Here is a 22,024-nt window from a genome sequence, read left to right on the forward strand (position 1 = left end):
GTTTACAGTGTGCAGAGTGCTTTTTTCCAGACATTTTATTGTTCTTTAAAATAAAATAAATACAAATATTAAGTGTGTGATCTAGCTGAGAAGAAAGAAAACCTTTTTCGTTGTCTTGAGATTTGCTCTAGTTTCTGGAACTGTAACTTGTTTTAATTTTTGCACATAATAAAAGATTTTAAAGACCATATTAAATGATAAAATATAGGCCTTTCACTACTTTTATGACCAGATCAAAATATGTCTGTGCTTGAATATATTTGATATTCTTCAGAGGGCTGATTAAACTACTATTCTATTAATATACAACAGTTTCCTGTGTTTTACATACATCAGCATGGTGGTATATCACTTACAATCTAGACAGCAGTGGACTGCCCTGACCCAGTAAGATTCAATTTTGGTTCAATACCCTACCATATAATTTACTTCATTATCAAATGTGGCATCAGATTTTATGACCAGATTTGATCAGAAGAAATACAATTAAAATAGGTCTTTCAGAAACAGACCTCTGATGAGTTTTGCTGATCTAATGTAACCTGCCATAACCTGGCTTCCCCTGTTTCCAAGATAAAACACAAAAATTATTTGGGCTTAAACTGTGTGGTTCAAGAGTCTTAGTCTACTCTGAAGGAATCTGGTTGAAGTAGATAGGAATATTTCTGGTAGGAAGAGTTGTCAGCAGGAAAACACAAGTCCTCTTTTCCATTCTTTTGTATTAATGGATGTAGAATTTCATATATTCTGGTGCATTTGCCTAAATGTTTTTGACTTTTGAGGGGTTTGTATGGCCTTTCAGCCTTCTTGAATTCTGCTTTAGAATTGTTAAGGTGAACAGTGGAAAAATGAAAATCAAAACCAGACAGTGTAGGTAAACTCTTTGTGTTACAAGATTCTCCCTTCAGTCAGAGAATCCTAGCATGTCCACACAGCAGAACATTTCTGTAAAGCAGTGCAGAATCCTGAAATGTATTTCAGTGCTGTTCTTTAGTTCTACTTAATGTTTTAAAGATGATTTTTACTTTTTTATGATTTTATTTGAATAAAACCTTCATAAAGCCTGTAACTCATAGAGATCCTATTATTTGGTTGTTTTTTCCCCATAAAATACATTGGCATTAACTTGCTGCCACTGTTGACCTTCATGGGAATTGAAAACTGTTAATTAAAAATGAGGTATTTTGTATTAGCACACAATATCACCTGGTAGAGTAAATATACATTGCAATACTGGAAAGCTTAGTTCTCTTTCCCTTCTGATGATTTTTCTGCATTGCAAGGTGAATGCTCTTGAAGAATATTGAGTTCATGTGTTGCTACTGTTCCTAGAGCTTCCTTAGTATAAGGAAAGATTTCATTCTGCACTAAGTACTCCATAAAATGCATTGCATTAGATTCTGTTTTCTAAACATCTGAGATTCTACCCCCCTTGAATTCACACAGGTATCAGGCTAGTGAATAAAAATGCTGAACTTGTTTTTTTTTGTTTGTTTGTTTTTTTTTGTTTTTTACTTACATTTAATTGGGCTTTTGTTCAGCAGATAATTGCTTAGCCTGCAAAGCTAGACTTTTTTAATGTATGCACAGAAAATGCATGTTAAGTAATTAAAACAGAGTTCTCTTTTAAAATGGCAAAATACTGAGGAAGTCCAGATAAAGGCTAAAGCGTGCAATGTTTAAATAGTGCACTTGAGTGGATAAATAGTTTTGTAAAAGCTTGGGCTTTTCCTTTCAGCTGTGAGCAGAAGATTGTCTGTACACAGATGTCCCCAAAGGCCCTAACTGCTTAGTTTTCAAGCTTTCCAGTGGAGGGATGAAAATACACCCAGTGAAAGAGACACATGAAGAGGAGAGGTAGTTATGAAGATGACAAAGCGTTAATGTCTTGGTCTTCTGGTTAAAGACTTACTAAGTCGCCACTGAAAACTCCCTTTGTGCCCATTCCACATTCTAGTGAACACAGTAAAATATAGATAATAATTTATATTTATTCATGGTTATATATTATTAGGTCTAATAATAAGAAGAATTTATCTTATCATATTTTCACTACGAAAGCTTTTTAAATCTTTATTCTAATGAAAACATCTAATGATTCAAACAGGGAGGATGGCTGACTGCCTTGAGAGATTTGAAGGCTGGTAATCATGAGGTATGACTACATCAGGAAGTAGTATAGCCCTGCAGAAGCAGATCTGTGGAGTTAAGCAGTTGGTATGACTATACCATACACATTTCAGAGAATTTTACTTCAGACTAGCTGTAATCTGGTCCTGTAGACTAGATACCCTGAAATAGGGAGCATTTCTTGCTGTTCACCTGTTCATGTGCTCTGAAGACAGCTTTTCGGTGTGAACCAAAGCACAGCAAGAGGGGACAACTGGGAATTTGCTTCAAAAGACACTCTCCAAGTGTGAACTAAAATGCACATGTAGATGCACCCATTAAGTGATACCAATAGTTACGCTTGCAAAACAATGACTATTTCTTGTATGCTGTTACAAATTACAACTGTGTTCTAATACACTGAATTACATCCCAAACTTACGTTAGTGAATAATGACAGTGACTTAAACCACAGGAATTTTCTCATACTGCTTTGAGCTTCTGCCATTGCAGGAACGTTTCTCCCCTTAAGAATGTCCCTTTTCTATCACCACCTCTCTATGACTCCAAGCAGCAACGTTTCAGTGCTTGGCAGTGGAACTAACAGTAAGGAATTCAGGGAATTCACTAACTGCTGCTGAGTGAAGCGTGGTCATATGACTAGCTTTGGGTCTTCTGTAAATCTGAGTGCTTAAAAATGCCAACTTTTTTTTGATAAGGGAAAAAAATAGGCCATCTCCAAAGCTTACTTTCTAAAACTTCAGACCTCCCAAGCTTCTAGCCTTCCTGTCTTGCTTCCAGTGGCTGAATTCAGAAATACCTTCTAATCAGGGAAACAGCATACTATCTTTTGGATATCTCTGAATGTGGAAATAACCTGAATGAACTAACTTTGAGGTGTGAAAAAGTGAGATTCCATGAAAGAAGAATGTGTAGATATTCTAGCCACTGGTCATGCAATTGAGCATCTTTTTCTTTTTTTCTTTTTTCTTTTTTTTTTTTTTTACTAGGAGCTGGAATATTTCCCAGTGTTGTAAAATTGGTTGTCTTTTTATGTCATTGTACTCCTTGTGACAGATACCAGATTAACTACCGTGGAAACCAAAGTCCTCTGTTTTTATCAACAAAACAGGTTCAGTAAGGGCGCAAGGAACATAAGCTTCCCCCACGCTGCTCAATCAATATGCCTCAACCCTGACCTGAAAGAATATCTCTAAGGGTAAAGACATTTGTTAAATTTCTTTTCCAATTAATTTGACAGCTCTGCTGAGACTACTAACAAAAGTACTAATTCATGCTAATTGCAGTAGTGGACCTATGTCATCTGGGAGCTGGGCTGAGCTCCTCTTAACATCACACAACCCACCAAGCAGCATTTTGATTAGGAGGTGTCACTGGGAATAAGAACATTGGATTCAGATCTTGTTCTGCATTACTGTGGGTGATTCGTATAAAACATTCTGCTTTAATTTTTTCACCTGTAAAATGGGGACAATAATGATCTTCTGCATGTGTTAACAAAGGTGGAAAGTTTCAAAAGAATACCTCAGTAAATGCAAAATAGTCTTTGCTTCATCCCAGAGAGAAAATGTAAACTTTTCATATTTCTGAATTAACTGTTTTGGCTCAGAATACGTGCATTGCCATAGAAACTGGCAGAGGTAAGCCTGGTCAACAGATAGCTGGAAATTAAAAGCAAAATGAAGCCCCAAATATGTAAAAAACTGACGGTAAAAGAGAAAACGTAGTCCAAATAATAAATCAGTCAATGTCATCAGAAGCATTATGAAGAGGATAAGAGTGTTTTCCACCAGAAAAAAAGAGACTTCAGAACTATGGAAGAGCATAATCAAAGGCATAGAAGGTATTCCTATGAAAGTTGATTGAGAGGTTTGAGGGTTGTTCATCACAGAGGTGATAAATAAGTAGAACTTCTTATACCATTTAGTCTAGAGAGGATGCATCAGGACCGTCTGTTCTCCTTGTCTGATAATAAAAAACAAGGATACATTGATTTAGCTGAAAGGTGGCCAATCCTAAACTGAAGGAAGGACATATTTTTTTTACTTCACACTTACTACCTGGACTGTGGAGAAGAATGCCAAAGAAATTCACTGAAACTAAGAATTTAGCAAAAGAGATTGGATATTCTACATGAATGCCAGTAATATGGAGGGTTGTCATACTTAATCATTGTTAAAATTAAATTAGCAGTTATATTAAACCTTGTGTTTCAGATCTTTGAAACAATCTCTAGGTATTAAAGATGAGGGTAAAATAATGAGGGAGGACAAATGACTGTCCTCTATCTGCCTTTCTCTTGCACTTCTGTATCGTATTAACTACCATCAGATACAAGACAGGCAAGTCAGGCAAGTCTTAGGGCTAGATGTAATCTGTATGGCAATTTATACCTTATTTATTTATTTATATTATTATTTATATTGTTAACCTGTCCTGGATCAAGTGCACAGGAATTTAAAAAATATATGCAAGTAAAGTGATGAAAATTGTTTTTCATTTATGGGCTAAATTTAGCCCAAGGGGAGTAGCAGGTACTATTTTCATTTCTCAGAGAAGAGCAATGTGTGAAGCAGAGCCATCTCAAGAACCAACAAATTCCACCGAGCTGGAAATCAGCCTCTCCCTGGGAGCTTGTGTGCTGTGGGGCAGGGGTAGCTGTGCTACCAAGGTCTTTTTGTTCATTTGTTTTTGTTTGTTTTTTTTTAGAAAAGCTCTGCCATATAAAGGGGAGTTTTGAGAAAGACTAAACCACGGTGGCACCTTGGTATTCCTTTATGGCACTTTGGGCCTATATTTAGTACATGGATGTTAAAAAAAAAACCAAAACATGTATTGTCTGAAGCTGTCAAATTCCCACATCTAGTTTGCCTTCCAGGCATTCATAATGTAATTTTAAAGGGAAAAATATCTCATGACTTTTAATCTTTGCCAAGTAGTCATTTAAAACTTCCAGATTTCGTGTGTGTGTGTGTGTGTGTGTGTGCGCGTTTGTACAACCACTTGTTTTTTCTGGTTCAAGCTGATGCTGATTTTTCCTGATATTTCTTTAGTTTAGACTTTTTTCCAAAATGCCTTCCGGATTAGGAAGTTATTTTTCATCTCTGTTTGGATTAAAATAACTTTTTTAAAGAAACAGAGCATAGAGTTTCTTTCTTAGAAAAAGTAATAATGTAAAATATCTCAATGTGTCTAGCCTCTGCTTCAGGAAAGCATCTTGTTTAAGGAAAGTGAAAGACAGTGCATATAAACATGGGTTTATTAAATTCCCTCTTTAAATGCTTAAGTGTTTCACTAAATACAGGTAGAATTAAAGTAGAACTTTGTTTATTTTTTTTAAATTCTGAATCGAGGCTGTGATTCTCAGTGTACTCCCATTAATGAAATATTTCTTCTTCCAAAAACTGCCTGCAAATAAGCTGAAGTGCCTTATGCATTTTTGGAGCAAGATATTTGTGTACCCACAAGCAAGAACATCTTAACTGTAATGCTGTGTTTAAGACCTACTACCTTTGACATTGCACTTTTAACAATACTCTTTAGCAAAAGAGATACAGAAGCCTGCAAGGGATAACGTGGAACTATTACAGACTGCAGTTGAAAGGTGCAGCGTTATTCCCCCAAGATAAAGCTGTCTCATATGTACATATAATTAATATGTCTGCCAGTAACAGTTCTTAAACAAAGAACAGGAGTTGTTTCTGCTGAATAACTTGACCTGGGAGTAAAGCCAATTTAAAAAGCATCTGATTAAAATACGTTAAGGTCACAGATCACTGTAAAATATGAAGTGGGGAGGAAAAGCAGAAATTTACTTGTGGGTAAGATTAAATACTATTGAATATGTTTTGTGTACTAGCAGCAGTTTTCAGGTGTAAAAAACAAAAAGCGCCTGTTCCAAAGATTATTTTTCTAGAAGCATTTCAGTGTTACATTATATTGAATTCTTGCCACACATATGCCATGCAGGCCATCCTGCTGGAGTGAAGACTGGAGGGGTAGGAAATAGTGAAGAGAGCGGAGATCATTGCCTGAGTCCTCAAGGCTGTTGGGCTCTTGCAGTTGGAGGAAGTCTAGTGATAGAAAGGAAATTGGGTTGCTTTTGTGAGCTGTTGATTTCTTCTAGCAGTGGACAGCTGTAGTAGTTCTTCAAATCTGTCAGCAGCCTTGTCTGTGATTACTGTATTTTCCAGTCTGTAGATGCACAAGGGCACTTGATGCATGTTTCATTCTGCTGTGGTTTTCCCCCAGAAGTTATGGTAATAAATAGTTGCACTTTTCCAGAGCTAGAAGGAGAGATGATTTAATATTTAAAATGCAACCTTTTACTCTGAAAATACAGACATAAAATTGTGTCTCATGCACAGAAAATATGAGCTTATTTTTACTTGCTTACAGAGCTTAACAAAAGCCTGTGCTGTGCTCTGCGTTACTGCTAGATGGTTTGTAATTATTTCAGGTATTGTGTATAGCCTGCTGGAGACTAGGGTAAAGACATAACATTTGTTGCATCTTGGTGAAAGAATAATTCTAAGTTTTTATTTCCCCAGTAAACAGAACTGTCTGCCATGGGCAGTCAGTGGAAGCCAACATCATTCCCTCTTCCCAAGGATGTTCTTACCGTGGTGATAGTAGAGTCCATCCCCACAAGAACGTTTAACCCTTGCTGAAATCTTTCTCAATCTTATTTCCCTCCTGCACTTAGCATGGACAGAGCACATGCCAGCATCACAGCCCATTGAAGCGAAAGCATGCTGTGCCAGTGCAGTTTCCTTCAGTGAGGATCCCCGACAGCTAGAAGACATTAGAGCTGCCACTGCCTTCTTGCCCTCTTTCTTCCTCTTCCTCACCAGATATAAGGAGTTACAAAGTGTATCAGTGACGTCCAGTTCTGTGCCTCTGTTTCTGCTGCTGTGAATAGTACTTAGCTTTGAAACTTACTCCCTTAAGTTGTATCTTAGTGTTTACTCAGCTCTGATGACAAAAAGCTTGCCTTAAGTTCAGTGAAAATGCGAATTGAAAATACACTGTAATTTTTAGAAGCCTGTTTGGGCTAGGTAGGTGTGCAAGCAAGATACTTAGAAAGGATGTGCACATATGTAATGCTATAGATTATGTGACTTTTCTCATAGTAAGGGACCATGAGAGCTGCAGAAAATTGTTTCCCAGCTTGGAGGGATTTTGCTGGAAACGTACATTATGATGCATTGTTTCCGCTAAGCAGGGTGCCGTGGTGAACGAGGGAGGAAGAAATTAGGCATTTTCAGCGTTGTGAAGGATATGAAGCATAAGCTTAGCACAGGATGACTCAGGGCAGAATTCTGCCTTCATTTCCTACTCTTTGTGTATCCAAGCCCGGACGATAGCATCTCTATGTAGTGTTATTTTTCATATACTGCATGAAAAACACATATGGGTGGGTATAATTTGTGACAGAAGTGTGAGATGAGCAGTTGTGAAATCATCTTCATTTAAAGTTTGTCATGGTTTCCGTCTTTTTGTTGTTTATCAAAGATACAAACAAGTGGAATAAGGGAAAGAAACGACTAGTCCAAGGAAACTAAAATGGTTTTGAGAGTTTTGTAAGGCTGATCTATGCTGTTGGTTATGCCGTCCAGTTTAACCAGCTGACAGCTGTATCACATCTCATTTTGCGTGTGGGTGTGTGCGGATTGGTGCGAATGTGCTGTTTGGTTACCGGTGATAAATATAGTGCTGTTGTCATCTTTGAGTGTGAACATAATATGCATATTGGAAAAAAGAACTGTGCAAATGAGTTTAAAAGGGACCTGAGGACATTTAAGGTTTTACCTCTGAGTCAAGGTGAGCTGCTCAGTAGCAGGTGCTTCCCCGCACACCTGCACTGTCAAAGCTAATCCTTTGGCTGCGGGGGTGGTGTAAGAGGCTCTGCCACTGCTAGCTGGAGCACAGCGTTTGCGCAGCTGAAAGCTGGAGCGATTTGCGAGGCCCCGGGAACGGGCTGCTCGGGGGGCATCTTCCTGGTGCCTTTGCAGAAGAAAAAGACGTGAAATGTGTTCCTGGGCTGCTGACACCTGTCTTGTTAAAGCAGGGGGCAGGGGAATGGTGTTAAGATATCCGTGAGCCATACTGGTTCGTGTTTGAATTCTCTTATTTTCTCAATGCAGTGTTTTAATGCCACAGAAGCATTTTGCCCGTAGGCTTTTTTATTGAAGAGCAGAGGAACAAAGGAAGGAAACGCTTGATCCCTCGGTAAATGCTGCCTGATGCACACACTGTTTAGTGACTGCGTGTATCCACTTAGCTTTGCGTCAAAGCATCGTACCTCTATTCAGAGTACAAAGGATGGAGTTCCTGTCGGACCACGGAGTGCAGCTTGCTTTGCAAATAAACAGTTGCTCTGACCTTGTGCAGGCAAATGGGCCCTGTCAGGCCTGGAATACCAGGGACAGGAAATCATCTCTTCAGTCAGCACTGGTTCAGGTCATTAGTTTTCTGTTTACGGCTGGGAATTGGTGATATTGCCCTGTGTATAGGGGCTGCAGGGTCTGAATACTAAAATGCCCCTATTTACTAACAGCTTTATATTTTAATTTAAAATTAATTCAAATTGAAATGAATCGTTTAACCCTTAATTAGGACCACGTTTTCCTTTCAAAGTCAAACACATTAGTCAAACAGGGAAAATTCACTTTGCTGTTGAAGACAGTCACATTTCTTTTAGCAGTAACTACCACAGAGTGCTACATACATTTGTTTTGCTCTCACTGAAGTGTCTTTCCCCCTTTTGGTCTCTGACTAAGACAGCATCATCAATTATAGCTTAAGGAAACTCATTTTTACACAATAATGAGGACAACTGCTGTCCTGAAACTGTTACCGATAGGTAACTTCAGTAAAGTCAGTGTTGCTTACACTCAAGTAAAAGAGATTGAAATCAGACTGCATATTGTTTTAAAATAATATTTTAGATCGGAATTGTCACAGGACTTACCAGTGTCAACAGGTATTGGGCATCTGACTTGAGAAGACTGTGAAAAGCAAAACAAAACAGCCTTATTGTGTAGCTTATACCACATATATAGTAAGTCTCAAGGTTTTCTTTACTCCGTTTTAGTGTATTGAGACATTTTTCTTCCTGATCCATTGCATTTACTTCCTCTCATGTTGTTTCTCCTTCAGCAGTACAGTCTATTTATTATTTATTACCAGGAGTAGTTCACATTGGTGTGGAGACCGGAGCATTTCCTTCCTTCCCAAGTCCCACAGTGCGGTGGGCTGGAGGCAGGCTGTCAGCCCAGGACTCCAAGGGCTGCTCCACCACTGAGCACTGGTGGTGAAGGGCCCTGCAGCAGGTTTCTCACTCCCCCTCGCTGCCGCTGTGGGGCGGCCGCCCCAGCTGGGAGCCCTGTGCACGAGGGGAGCAGGAGCTGTGGCCAAGGCCATCATGGCAGTAAATGGAAGCTTGGGCATCTGGAGGCAGCTGCAGGAGAGCTCTTCTTCCAACCCTTTCTCCATCCTACCTCTTGCCAGGCACAGCCTGAGGATCATGGATAGCTTTGAATGCTTCAGATGAAAATGTTACAAATATTGGCTAACAGTCCTTTTTTTATCCTTTTTTTTTTTTTTTTTTGAACATTATGCCATTATTAAAAGTCAGTACCTCAAGCAATTAAGGACAAAGATAACCTCATTCTTCTCTCATTTGAAAGTGAAGGAATATTCCATATTCTCTAATGGAAGTGAAGGAAAGGAAAATTCCATAGCTTCTAGGAGAAAATGTTAAGAAAAAGCAAATGCTGTTCGCAGCTGGTTCCCATACTGAAATTACAGATTCTGTGAAGATTTCATGTGCCAGTGCTTTTTTTGTCAGCCTGACTGAAACTGAAACAATTGTATTCACCTCAAAAAGCCAAAGTCTCTTCCGTCAGTTAGCGTAATCCAATTTTTCTTACATACAAAAAAGAATCCATCTTGAACTAAAGACTTTTTCTCTCTTGTATATCAGAAATAAAAAATGACTGAGAAAATAACAATAATAGTAAATACGTTGTGACTGCTGCTTATCGGTACCTCCTTTCCAAGTTTTAATTTCAGGTATAATTGCTTTTTTTTCCTCCTTTGGGCTGCAGTGGTGAATAATCTTAAATTGATCTGACAGAAAGAGAAAGAAAGTGCAAGATGGCCTGAGGGGAAGATACAAATCAGATTGCCCTCCCTAGGGCATATTGGGGCAGCAAGGCTCTAACCAGCTCCCCCCCAGGCACACTACTCACTCTAGAGAACAATAGAGGAAGCCTAAAACAATGGGACTCCTGCCCAACCTAGCATTATTAGAATGCTTCCTGCACACTGCTCTTTCATCTTTCTTTTTTCTCCATGCCACCACCACCTTTTCTTAAATGAGGTCTATGGGTTTCCACCTGAGGGATGAGAGACGCTTATTAGTGGAGCAGTTGACTCCTGCATTCTCTTCCTCACCCCACAAAACATACCTGCTTCTTATGCAAGCTTGTTTACTTATGTTAAATTCATCGCTGTATGAAAGCATTGATGATAGGTGCTTTGAAAACACCCATTAAAAAAAGGCGTGTTTTAGTGCTTCCTATATATGGATTGACATACTTTTTTTTTCCTGATTGAACATTTTTCTTCAGGCTGGAAGAGGCCAATCTATGCCAAGAGACAGTAAAATAATTTAAGGGCCTTCTGTCAACAGGTGGGAAAACGAAGAGTCTTATGTTGATTCTGACATATTTGTCAGGGGGCAGTATTTGGAAGGAAATGAGATTTGAGTCTTAAAAGTAGAAAGACTGCAACAACAAAACCAAAAAGCCAACCCTGTGTTTTTTGATGTATTTGTTTCTGGGGAGGTGTTTAAGAGAGGCTGAAGTTCCTTTATTTTCCTCAAAGTAAAACATACAAAAATCCCCAAATATCCTTGAAACCTTTAAGAAGATGGAAGCAAAAGTAAACACTGGCTAAAGGAGGACAGGCTATACCAGATCATGCAGATTGATATTAAGCTGTGTGAACTACAAGGTCGTTTTTAGCAATTCTGTTTTCAAAAATTGCCCTGCAGGCCCACACATCAGAGATTCAAACATGAGATTATTTCATTAGGGCTAGCAGGAGAGAACTTTGTGTGGGATGTCTTTCTCAGCTATTTTGTTAGCACAGAAGTAAGAGGTAGCAGCTGCAGCCAGGCAGGCTTTATTTGCAAGGTTTGTGAAGTGCTAAAGGGTGGCTAAGATTAGCACTTCCTTGTGAAAGTTTTCATATTTCTCAAACTGTGTTTGATGTAGTGTGAGGAGTTCTTTTCTTTATTAAGATGTTTCAGGGTAGGACATACGTTTGTATGGGTTCTTGTTTTCCTTCGGCTTTTCAGTGTGTCTCACTCAGGTATTTGACACCAAAAACTAACAAACGAATTTGCCTAACTCAGCAATTAGTATTTGGCTTTGGCTGGCAACGTGGAAGCTGAACATCAGGTTTAATACTGGAGTTTCACTTTTTCCTCCCTCCCTTACAAAGGCGTTGGGATTATTGTTCTGACTATCTTTTCTCTCATCTTATCCCCCTTACAGGCATTTTCTTCTGTTTGGGCAGCAAATGAATGAACCCAAAAGACCATATAGTCTTGTATCCTGTATTTTGTATTACATTTATGAATCATTTTATCTCCATAAGCAAAAATGAAAACCATGCGCCTGTTTAGGCATACATTAAGACTGATCAACCCATTCCCTTGCTTCAAATTAACATTTAGATCAGTGACAGGTCCAAGGCCATTTTAGCTAAGTTTGACTGTCTAGGCTTCAGACACAAAAAGCAAAAGCTGAACATGTTTTAAGAGGTACTCGCTTTTGTTACATTGTCTGTTTGCATACTGCTGTTCTTGGTATGAGAACAATTTTACTTGGTAAATTGCATTTGGAGGAGGATGTATTTCTTGGAGAGAAACAGCAGCTGAACAGTAAAGTTTGATGATTGTTACCTGTTTTTTTTTTGTTATTATTTTCAGATGGTGAAATAATCTTAGCAGAAAGGAATCAACAGTTATTTTGCTGCAAGAGTTTTTCGTGACAAGTTATTTACTTAATTGTTCATTTCTGTAACTTATTTCAAAGGCTGTTTTCTTTGTTTTCTTCTGATGTAAATGTGGCACAGAGTCAGTCTAAAATGCAGCATGAGCAGAAACAGAGGGAGTGTGCCAATGTTAGTGAACAACAACACCTGGAGTTTGTCAGAAGCAGCTTATGTGGGCTCAAGCACCATCACTAGAGGATTGGGTTAATGCTAAAATCATCCTGGTAGTACAGACCGTGCGAGTTCCTGATATTTGCTCAATATCAGAAGCAGCTTACTGAGCCTGCTGTATGGTCCTTAAGAAATGGAATAGATCCTTTGCTGTTCAGGTATTTTTTGGTTTGGGGGTTGGCTTTTTTTTTTTTTCTTTCTTTTTTTTTTGATTTTAGCATGCTAACTCATGCTGAACTGAACAGACATAGGTTACAATTAGTGTGCCCCAAGGTAAGCAAACCTTGGTAACAGGGAGGAGATAAGGTAGCCAGATAGTGCAAGATAGGGCTAATGTTTTTGTAGATTAAGCAGAAGGGAAGAATACGGAAAGTTCTGATAATGCAAAGTAGAAATTATTTCTTCTTGGAGGTGCAATCCACTTTTTTTTTTTTAATCCAGGCAAAATTAAATACAAATCAAAGTTTATGCACGAAGAACTCTGTTGTATCAAGAGGTTTTAGTGCCATCAGCTCTCTTATTATGAGAAAAATCTGTATTTTGTGGATCGTGAACACTCCCAAAAATGTGACCTCTGTATGGATAGATTCCAGGGCAATAACAAAGTTGCATGTTAAAATCAAGGAAGTGTCCATGGGATTTAAAACTACACTTTTGTCATTTTGCAGTTTGTCGACCTGGCTTCTACAAAGCCTTTCCTGGCAACGTGAAATGTGCCAAATGCCCACCCCACAGTTCTACCTATGAAGATGGGTCTCTGAACTGCAGGTGTGAAAAGAATTTCTTTCGCTCTGAGAAAGACCCTCCATCCATGGCTTGCACCAGTGAGTAGCATCATTATGCTTGGGCTGTCTTCATCTGTATCTCAGCAGCTTGCTTGCTTCCTTTCACATTCCATTTTAATCAGCCCTTTGCTTCCTCCCAAGTCTTCTTACATGTTGGACAGGCTACCAAAAATTGTTGGGCTGAGTTTGTGTGTTGCTCTTTTCAGTGTTCTCCTTGTTGTTCTCTGTCAGACTCGAGAAGCAGAGCTAGGATTTTAAATTGTTGACAGTATTTTCAGGAATGTCCATGTGCAGTTATCAGTAACTGTCTTACACAACTCTAAAAGAGTATCCCTTAGTCCTGAGTTGTAGCCTGCGAGTACCAGCTGACTATAGGAAAATACGGTCCTTGATTGTCTAGGTCTGTAGTTCAGTGGAATATTTCAGGAATCTCTACAGGAAAATAATTAGATGAGTTTGGTTATTTATGTTTATCGCTTTTGTATTCGCTCCCATCTAAGAACATTACAGAAAAACTCATGCCTCTCCGTTCCTGTTTCCTTTTGTAGGACCACCATCTGCTCCGAGAAATGTTATCTCTAACATCAACGAGACATCTGTTATCCTGGACTGGAGCTGGCCCCTTGACACAGGAGGTCGGAAAGATGTCACTTTCAACATCATTTGCAAAAAATGTGGAGGAAACACCAAGATGTGTGAGCCATGTAGTGACAATGTGCGATTCTTACCCCGTCAGATTGGACTCACCAACACCACAGTGACAGTAGTGGACCTTTTGGCACATACCAATTATACTTTTGAGATTGATGCAGTCAACGGGGTATCTGACTTGAGTACGCTTTCCAGGCAGTTTGCTGCTGTCAGCATCACAACTAATCAGGCTGGTGAGTCTCCTTCTGATTCCCCTTTCTATGCTCAGAAATACTGAGATCTGAGTAGCTTTGTCTCCTTTCCCTATTTCACAGGAGTTACACTAAATGTCTATCTGCTAAGGTAACTGACTGGCTTGAATATGCTGGTAAAAATAAAAGCAGAAACAAACCCAGTGTGTGTTGCTGTCAAAGGATCTGGCAGCATGATTGTTATGATTAACTCCTAGTCCCCAGTTAATAGGCTCTAATAGCAGACTCATATGATTCCATAGCCAGAACGTGTTTTATTAATAAAACCAGATTTTAGTAAAACACTCATTTCAATAATCTCCAACATAAATTACTAATCACTAATCTTAGTGATTAATTTTGATTAAATAGAAGTGAAAATAATGTTTTGATGTTAGACACATAAAAAGCTAACATTAAATTAGAGAGGTTTAAAACACTGTGGGTTTGGTTTTTTTTTTTTTTTTCCTTAGCAAGTTGTCTCACCAACTCTGAACCATTGCCAATGTTACAGGGATGTGGAACTGAATACTGAATTAGGTCCTGGTCTCATAGCTGATAGTGTGCAAAAAGACTGCTCTGCTTCTGTGGAGACTTAAAAAGTCATTAAGTCCCTGCATGAACACAGCCAGCAGTATGCTCATCATGGGATCAGGGCTTTTGTCACAGCTGCACTGATTCTACCATTTGTTTCTTATTTGCCAGTGTTTCATTTATCTGAGAGATCTGAGGAACCTAGACTCTTCTTTGGCACTTTGGATACCAAGATTGCAGCGATGTTTGCCAGTGAAAGAAGAGACTAGATCCTTAAATTTCTGCATTTCTACTCTGTGCAGTTTATCATCAAGAAGCTTTGTACTGAAAGCATGTGTATGTGCAGTGAGTCTGCTCGCATGTCCTCCAGTCCCATGCAGTGTCCCAAAAATACAAACATTTCTGTCTTTCTCAAAGTGCAAACCAAGTTAACACCGTTCTGCATAGACATTCTCCTAGTAGGCTATGTTACTACATTGTTTTTCATTATGCAGGATGTATCTCTGCTCCTTTGATCACCGATCTGCCTTGATGGAGACATAGAAATGTGGGAACAAACTGGATTCAGCATGATAGCCTGTTTTCTGAGAGCAACCAGTTAATTTCCAAGTGCTCTGGAGGACCATGCAGTAGGCAGATACAGATGAGTCTGCCCATTTGGAAAGTCTTTTCATGATCTCTCTTTCTTACCTAGGCATTGACTTCAGTTCTGAAACATGAATTTTATGTCTATTCCAAGTAATTTATTACTATTGTAATTATATTTCTGGATATTTGTGTCAGGGACTTGAGCAGCCTTTGTTTAGTAACTCTCTTTTCTTCTGTTTTTTATATCAGAGATATTGCTTTTCAGCCTGTTCATCATCATAGCAGTTAGAAATCATCTGGGGACACTCTGTAGAATGAACTCTCTAGGATCAGTAAAAGGTATTTCTCTGCAGAGGTCTTCTGTTTTGGGATGTGCGTCCCCAGGGCCCTGAGCTGGCACTCTGATGCAAAGTGGATTTTGATTTTCTTTTGGAACGCATAATTCAGAAGACATGGTTGTCAAAGTCAATGCATTTCTGGCAGCAGCCATTTTGCTTAGTGCTACCTGCAGGCTGTTTAAGCAATTTTTTTGTTTTCAACTTTAATGCATAGTCCATTTTTGCTTTAAGCGTATTTAGGTGATGCAGATTACTTCAGGTTTAGTTTTGCTATCCCTTGGTCGTGGTGATTCGTTTGCTATGTTAGATTTCCACTAGAGGTTACATAAGGTGCTGAAGTTTAACCTTCAGTATGTGTAAAAGCCATGTTTTTGAGCATAATTACAAAAATGCAATTTCTCTGGCATTCCCTTCCTGGCCAGATAGTAAAAGGACAGTAAAAAGGAAAGTCTGGAGATCTTAGGTTACATTATAATTAAATGTTCATCTGTGGGTTTTCCAAAAAAGAATGAAAGCACTGTTAAACTGTATCTGGAGGAGACCAGGAGACTCCAAAAGCCAAGGCTAGACTCAGAAGAAAGTAGGAGAGGCTTACTGCTTTGAGGAGGTGCTCTGTGCATGGTGTATCATATGTAATGGTAAGTAAGGTTCAGCGCAGCCCAACAGAACCTGAAAACTGAGCCATTAGCAAGCCCACAGGGGAAGTGATGTCAAGAAGTAGGCTGTGAGTTTTGGAGAGAGGATTGCAATGTAGATGATCCGTAAGACTTGGGTCTCTTCCCTGGGATCTCCTGAGTCCCTCCTGAATCCAGGATATTTCACTTCTGCCAGCCATGATTTGAGAATCCTGTACTCTTGCAATGAACATGATGAAGCTGCAGTTTTAATCCTGGAATGGCAGTAGCCAGGTCCTTCTTAAATCTACTGTCAAGGTCCAGCCCAGATTAGTGCAAACTGCAAACTTCCTACAGAACATTCCTTACCTGCACAGAACACCATTATTCTAGTGTGTGAATTTCCAAGTGAAAATATGATTTTATGGCAGTTCTCTTGGTGGTAAAAATCATACATTGCACAAACTCAGTTCAAGAGAGGCGTCTGCCTGTGTTACATTTGCTGGGTCTCTGAGCTCCAAAGGCTCCCCTGAAAAGTGAACAAATGTTTCCATGTTTCTCACTATACACGTGGGCATGTCTGCCTATGAATCCATCACTAGACTAATAGATCAGAACATGCACAGTTCTTATTCTCTGTAACGTGACAATTGGGAGATCTGCTAGAGTGTGTTAAAATAAATTCAGCTAGTACATGAGCAAGTCAGTTTGCACAGCAACTCCATTTCTACATGTAAACACCTCATATACACACATACATACATGTATTTGTTATGTATATATGTGTGCGTGTATATATATGTATCTGTACACACACACACACACACACACACACACAGAGTCACCTTCAGTGTTGCTGAAAAAGTAGCTGATGCCAATGCAATGATTGCAGAGTTCTAGAATCCTGTAAATAAAATCCTTGATAGGATTTTACTAGAGAGTTCTCAAACCTGATTTGGAAGTAAAGGGAAGGAAGAGGTATGTTTCATTGTCAAAAATAGGGTTTGAAATATCCAGAGTCTGATTCTGTTGCTGCCAGAAGTCCAAGATAATACATCTGGCAATGTAAAACTGGTGTAAAGCCAGCATGCAGTCCCCTGAATCAAGGGAAATTCAGAATCATTTGAGGAAACAGATTGTATTTTTTCTTCCAAATGTGTGGGAAAAGTTTTACTTTGCTTTTATTGCACTTTGTTTTCCTTCTCTTTCAGTGAAGGTTAACGAGCAGGCATCTCTGAAAAAAACGCTGTCTTGCAAAATATGGCTAGACAGATGTGACACTGCAATATTTCTAATTCCTTTAAGTCTTTCCATCTTCAGTGCAGAAATAGAAGAGGAAGGACACACATTTCTATTTTAATTTAGATCATATGGATCAGTTTGCATCATCTTCTTTGATTGCATTGTAATTCAGTTGCCACTCAATGTGGCATCCTCAGAATTATATTGAAGCATTCTGCTGCTGCCCATTCCTTCTACTGGAGGGGAAGGAACACTTCCTCTCACCTCACATCAGTATGTTGCACCACACAGATGTTATCTCCTAATAACACCAATCAACCCTATTTAGAAAGGGTCACTGACTGCTACAGGAGATTATAGGGAATTCAGTATCCCTAGAGATGGTGTGCTAATTGTGAATGTGCCATGCAGAGAGACTGACAGCTATGCCACACTGACTGGCTTGTCACTAGAATGATGAAGTGTCTGTGGTTTGTGTAAAGATATTTTAGGTTTGTTGGGTTTTCTGATCACAGCTTATGCACTTTTGTAATGCATTTTTTTCTATCTGTAAAGACCGGAAGGTTGTGGCTTCCTTGAAGCTTTGTAAGTAATCCAGAGGGACAAGATGTGCAATCCAAGTTAGGGCTGTTCTGTATTTACTGGTTTTGGGCAGTACCAAACAGAAAACTCCCATTGGAACGCAAGGAGGTTTTAAATGGAAATAGGGTACAGAATTCATTGTAGAAAGCGTAAGATTTGTTACAGGCAATGTAGTTGTGCTAGTGGATAATCAGTCGCCCACAATGAGGGAGAGTATTTTCCAATGCCATTTTCCACAGCCAGTGGATCAGGGACATACATATGTTGAACTCATGTTTTGCTGATGCTGCATGAGAAATTAGCAGTTAGATTTTCTGTAACATCACTGCTTTTATGCAATCGTGTATTGTCATACAGGTTTTAGGTATGATTGAGGAATGCTGAGCACAAAGGTTACTATTTTAACCTAAGGACCTAATTGACTTAACTGCACTTTAAATAGTTATATTTTCTGCAGCGGTATTTGCAAGCCAGAGGAGATGAGAACTTTAAGAAATCTGAACCACCACCAGATATTGGTCTATCAGGCAGGTCTTAGGAAGCCTTAGCCATCCCACTGATATCCCAGTGCACACAATACACTCCCCTTCTTTCCTCCTAGCAGATCTGCAGAGAAGCCTCACCATACAAGCAATGGTTCTGTTTGTTTGATCTTAACTGTGTTTGCTTAGTTTTGTTTAGCTTTGTATTTGTTAGTTCTAACAGCTATAAACTCATGCAAACAACATGGCAGTGGTATGCCTTCGTTTCAGGTTTTCATTGTATTTGTCATGTAAAACAAAACAAAGACTGAAAATATCCTCAGCTTGTTGGAACTTGGGAAAGTCCCAAAGTGAACAATAACACAACACAAATAAAACTCTGAGGCTGCATTCCTAAAGGAGGCTGCACTTGCTATCTGGCAGGTAACTGTAGTATCCGTGCAAGTCCAACCCATTTAACTCTATTGACTGTAAGCATATACATAGTGATAAAAATTTATTTAGCACGTATTTAACTGCTTAAGAGCTATATCAGAAACGATTAGCATCTGATTTTATTCACTGACCATTACGTTTAAAGATCCTAGTTTTACCAGGAAAAGGTGTTAGAATTGGTCTTTAAAGAAATCTAAGTCTAGATCTGTACCCCAAAGTTGAATAAGAACATTTCCTCACCAGTCATGTTATTGCAATGTGGTGAAGACGCTTAGAGGGTCTTGATATTATCCTAACTCTCCAGAGTGTAATCCTGGTGAGCTTCTTCCAGCATGTTCTTTTCAGTGTCAATCTTTATCGTTGCTATAGTTGACTGCAGCCTGCACCTGGGGAGGAACAGCCCCATGCACCAGTACAGGCTGGGGGCTGGCCAGCTGGAAAGCAGCTTGGCAGAGAAGGACTCGGGGTCCTGGTGCAGAACGGGACATGACAGCAATGTACCCTTGTGGCAAAGAAGGCCAACAGCATGTGGGGTTGCTGTAGAGTGTTGTAGCAGGTCAAGGGAGGTGATCATTCCCCTCTACGCTGCACTGGTGAGGCCACACCTGGAGTACTGGGTCCAATTCTGGGCTCCCCAGTGCAAGAAAAACATGGATGTATTGGAGTGAGTCCAGCAAGGGGCTACAAAGATGATTAAGAGACTGGAGCATCTCTCATACAAGGAGAGGCTGAGAGAGCTGGGACTGTTTAGCCTGGAGAAGAGAAGGCTCAGGGGGGATCTTATCCCTGTTTATAAATGACTGATGGGAGGGTGTAAAGAGGACAGGGCTAGGTTCCTCCCAGTGGTGCCCGGTGACAGGACGAGAGACAATGGACACAAACCAAAACACAGGAAATTCCATCTAAACAGAAGAAAACACTTTTTCGCTTTGAGAGTGACTGAGCACTGGAACTGGTTGCCCGGAGAGGCTGTGGAGTCTCCATCCGTGGAGATACTGAAAACCTGACTGGACAATGTCCTGAGCAACCTGCTGGAGCTGACCCTGCTTTAGCAGGGGCGTTGGACTAGATGAGCCAGAGAGGTCCCTTCCCACCTCAGCTACTCTGTAAGTCTAGGATTCTGTGCTTGTGTGTGAAGGGAATAGCCACAGCTGGAAGGAGACCAGATAAGGACTGTTTGCTATTCTTGTCCTTTCCTAACCCTGATCTCTTTATCCATGTAGCAAGGCCCTCTCAGTGGAATTTGGGAGAGTAAACTCAGCATACACATACTCAGGTTGAAGAGAGAGTATCCTGTGAGTGCAGAGGCGCTGCAGAACACATCCCTGCTTCAGAGAAATTCAGGACAGTGTTGTTGAATCTTTGGTTGTGGCATTTACCAATGACTCAAAACTCTTACTGTTTGTCATAGCACTTAAGCTTTATGTATACGTGAATATGAAAAACAGCAGTACGATTGGATTATTTTAGGGAATACCTCCATATTGGCAGATTGCTTTGAAGGAAGAGATTTGATTTAGATAAATTTCATGTAGGCTAACTCCTCCTTTCTAAGTTTTTTCATTAAAGAGAGCCTGCAGGATCCAGTCTTATTCTTCTGTGTATTGTATAGCATTGTCGTATGCTGTTAAACAGCTATGTTACTCCCCCTTAGAGTTAGCAATAAGTAAATTGAGACCTACTTTCCACTAACTAACTTTTCCCATGTGAATACTGGGAGGCCTTATTACAGGGAGAAGCAGTTTTAAATCACATGTGAGCATTTCAGTTAAACTGCTGCACAACTCTGCATAGTCACACTTGTGTTAGTATGAGAAGGAGTTTTTTCCTAGTTTATCATCTTAAATTAATTGGGACACTCTGAAGGAAGTGTGTCCACTTTGGGTTTTGAACTGATCTAAACAAATTAGTTCATAAACAAGTTTACATAAATTAGCATAGTTTTACTAAGGAGACAGTTGATTTATTTTTGAAGATGTCTTTGGATGTCCTACCTGTAAGAACTGTGTAAGCTCTTGAAAATGAAACTGCTGGCCCAAGCAAGCTGGTGTACAGTTTTATCTCTGATTTCCATGTACCGTTTTACATGGCCCTGGATCACCATGTAGGGTAACAAGTCCAGCTGTCCAAGTTAGACCACGGGGATGGAGCAAGGAGAATGAACAAAGTCAAAATGTTATACTGGGTGGGTGGAAACAAGGGGTTAAGTCTGTGACTCTTTTCCTGTGACAGCAGTTTCCTGCGTACAGCAGCTGCTTCATGAGTTCAGCTACGATAAGCCTGTATCAGTAATAAATTGATTCCAAAGAGTTTTCTGCAATTGCATTTGCCCTAGCATCAGGAAAGAAACAAAGGGGATATGTTCTAATATGAGTTCCCTCAAACTCTGTCTTCAGTTAAAGATATCCAGAGAATATTGGACCCAGCTCTTCCACATAATCCATGTAGGCTATGACTGTTGCGGACAAATTCAGAATATAAGTAGGAATCTCTGCCTGCTGTAGAATGAAATGTAAAGGAAACACTAGGGGCTTTTTGTGGGCTAAATTCTACTTAGAAATGTCAGTCTTTTACTAATGACTATAGAAAGTGATTAGGCTCTTCAATTAAGTGAGTAAAAAGTGTCTAAATCTGGGTTTTGTTCTCCCCACGGTTCAGTTCTGCACTTGTAAAATGTTCATTCCCTTCTCTGCATAGCTCTCTTCATATGGGAGGCTTATAGAGAGTAAAAGTCCCTTGATTCAAATTGAGACATCTGTGCACAGCTACAGCATAAAGAATAATGATAGAAAGCTACATCACATGTATTAACTCATTTGGGGGGGGGTCCCTAAAAGAGAAATAGTCTGATTATCAGGAGTCTCCTCCTTTTGTCTTTCATATTTCTAAAACCCACAAAGCTGAATAATTCATTTAGCCTGTTCTTGCTTAATCATTTGAACCGCACGTGAAAAAGTGTGTGAAAACATGACTACAATAACAGCGGTGCATGTTCTCTTAGGTGTGGCAGTACCAATTCCTGAAGTTGACTCTGTAATCCAAGTGTCTGTCTCTTTGAGGTTGATGAGTAACAATGTGGTAAAAGCACATCAACCAGGTGTTTTCTTCAGATGTAAACATACAGTCTAGTCTGCTATGTACATTGAATCAAGTTTATTTTTATTCCTCTTTCTG

General features: G+C 39.5%; 1 protein-coding gene across 4 annotated transcripts in view; it reads left to right on the forward strand.

Annotated features, from left to right (window-relative positions):
* Nucleotides 1-22,024, forward strand: part of EPHA3 (EPH receptor A3) — a 233,655-nt gene that overhangs the window by 141,483 nt on the left and 70,148 nt on the right. For all 4 annotated transcript variants that reach the window (XM_064522258.1, XM_064522262.1, XM_064522272.1 and 1 more), the window contains 2 exons: nt 13,038-13,193; nt 13,703-14,038. In XM_064522258.1, the coding sequence (XP_064378328.1) occupies nt 13,038-13,193; nt 13,703-14,038 (492 nt within the window). The remainder of the gene's footprint in view (nt 1-13,037; nt 13,194-13,702; nt 14,039-22,024) is intronic.

The sequence above is a fragment of the Dromaius novaehollandiae genome, chromosome 1 (assembly GCF_036370855.1).
Source record: "Dromaius novaehollandiae isolate bDroNov1 chromosome 1, bDroNov1.hap1, whole genome shotgun sequence".
Taxonomy (NCBI): domain Eukaryota; kingdom Metazoa; phylum Chordata; class Aves; order Casuariiformes; family Dromaiidae; genus Dromaius; species Dromaius novaehollandiae.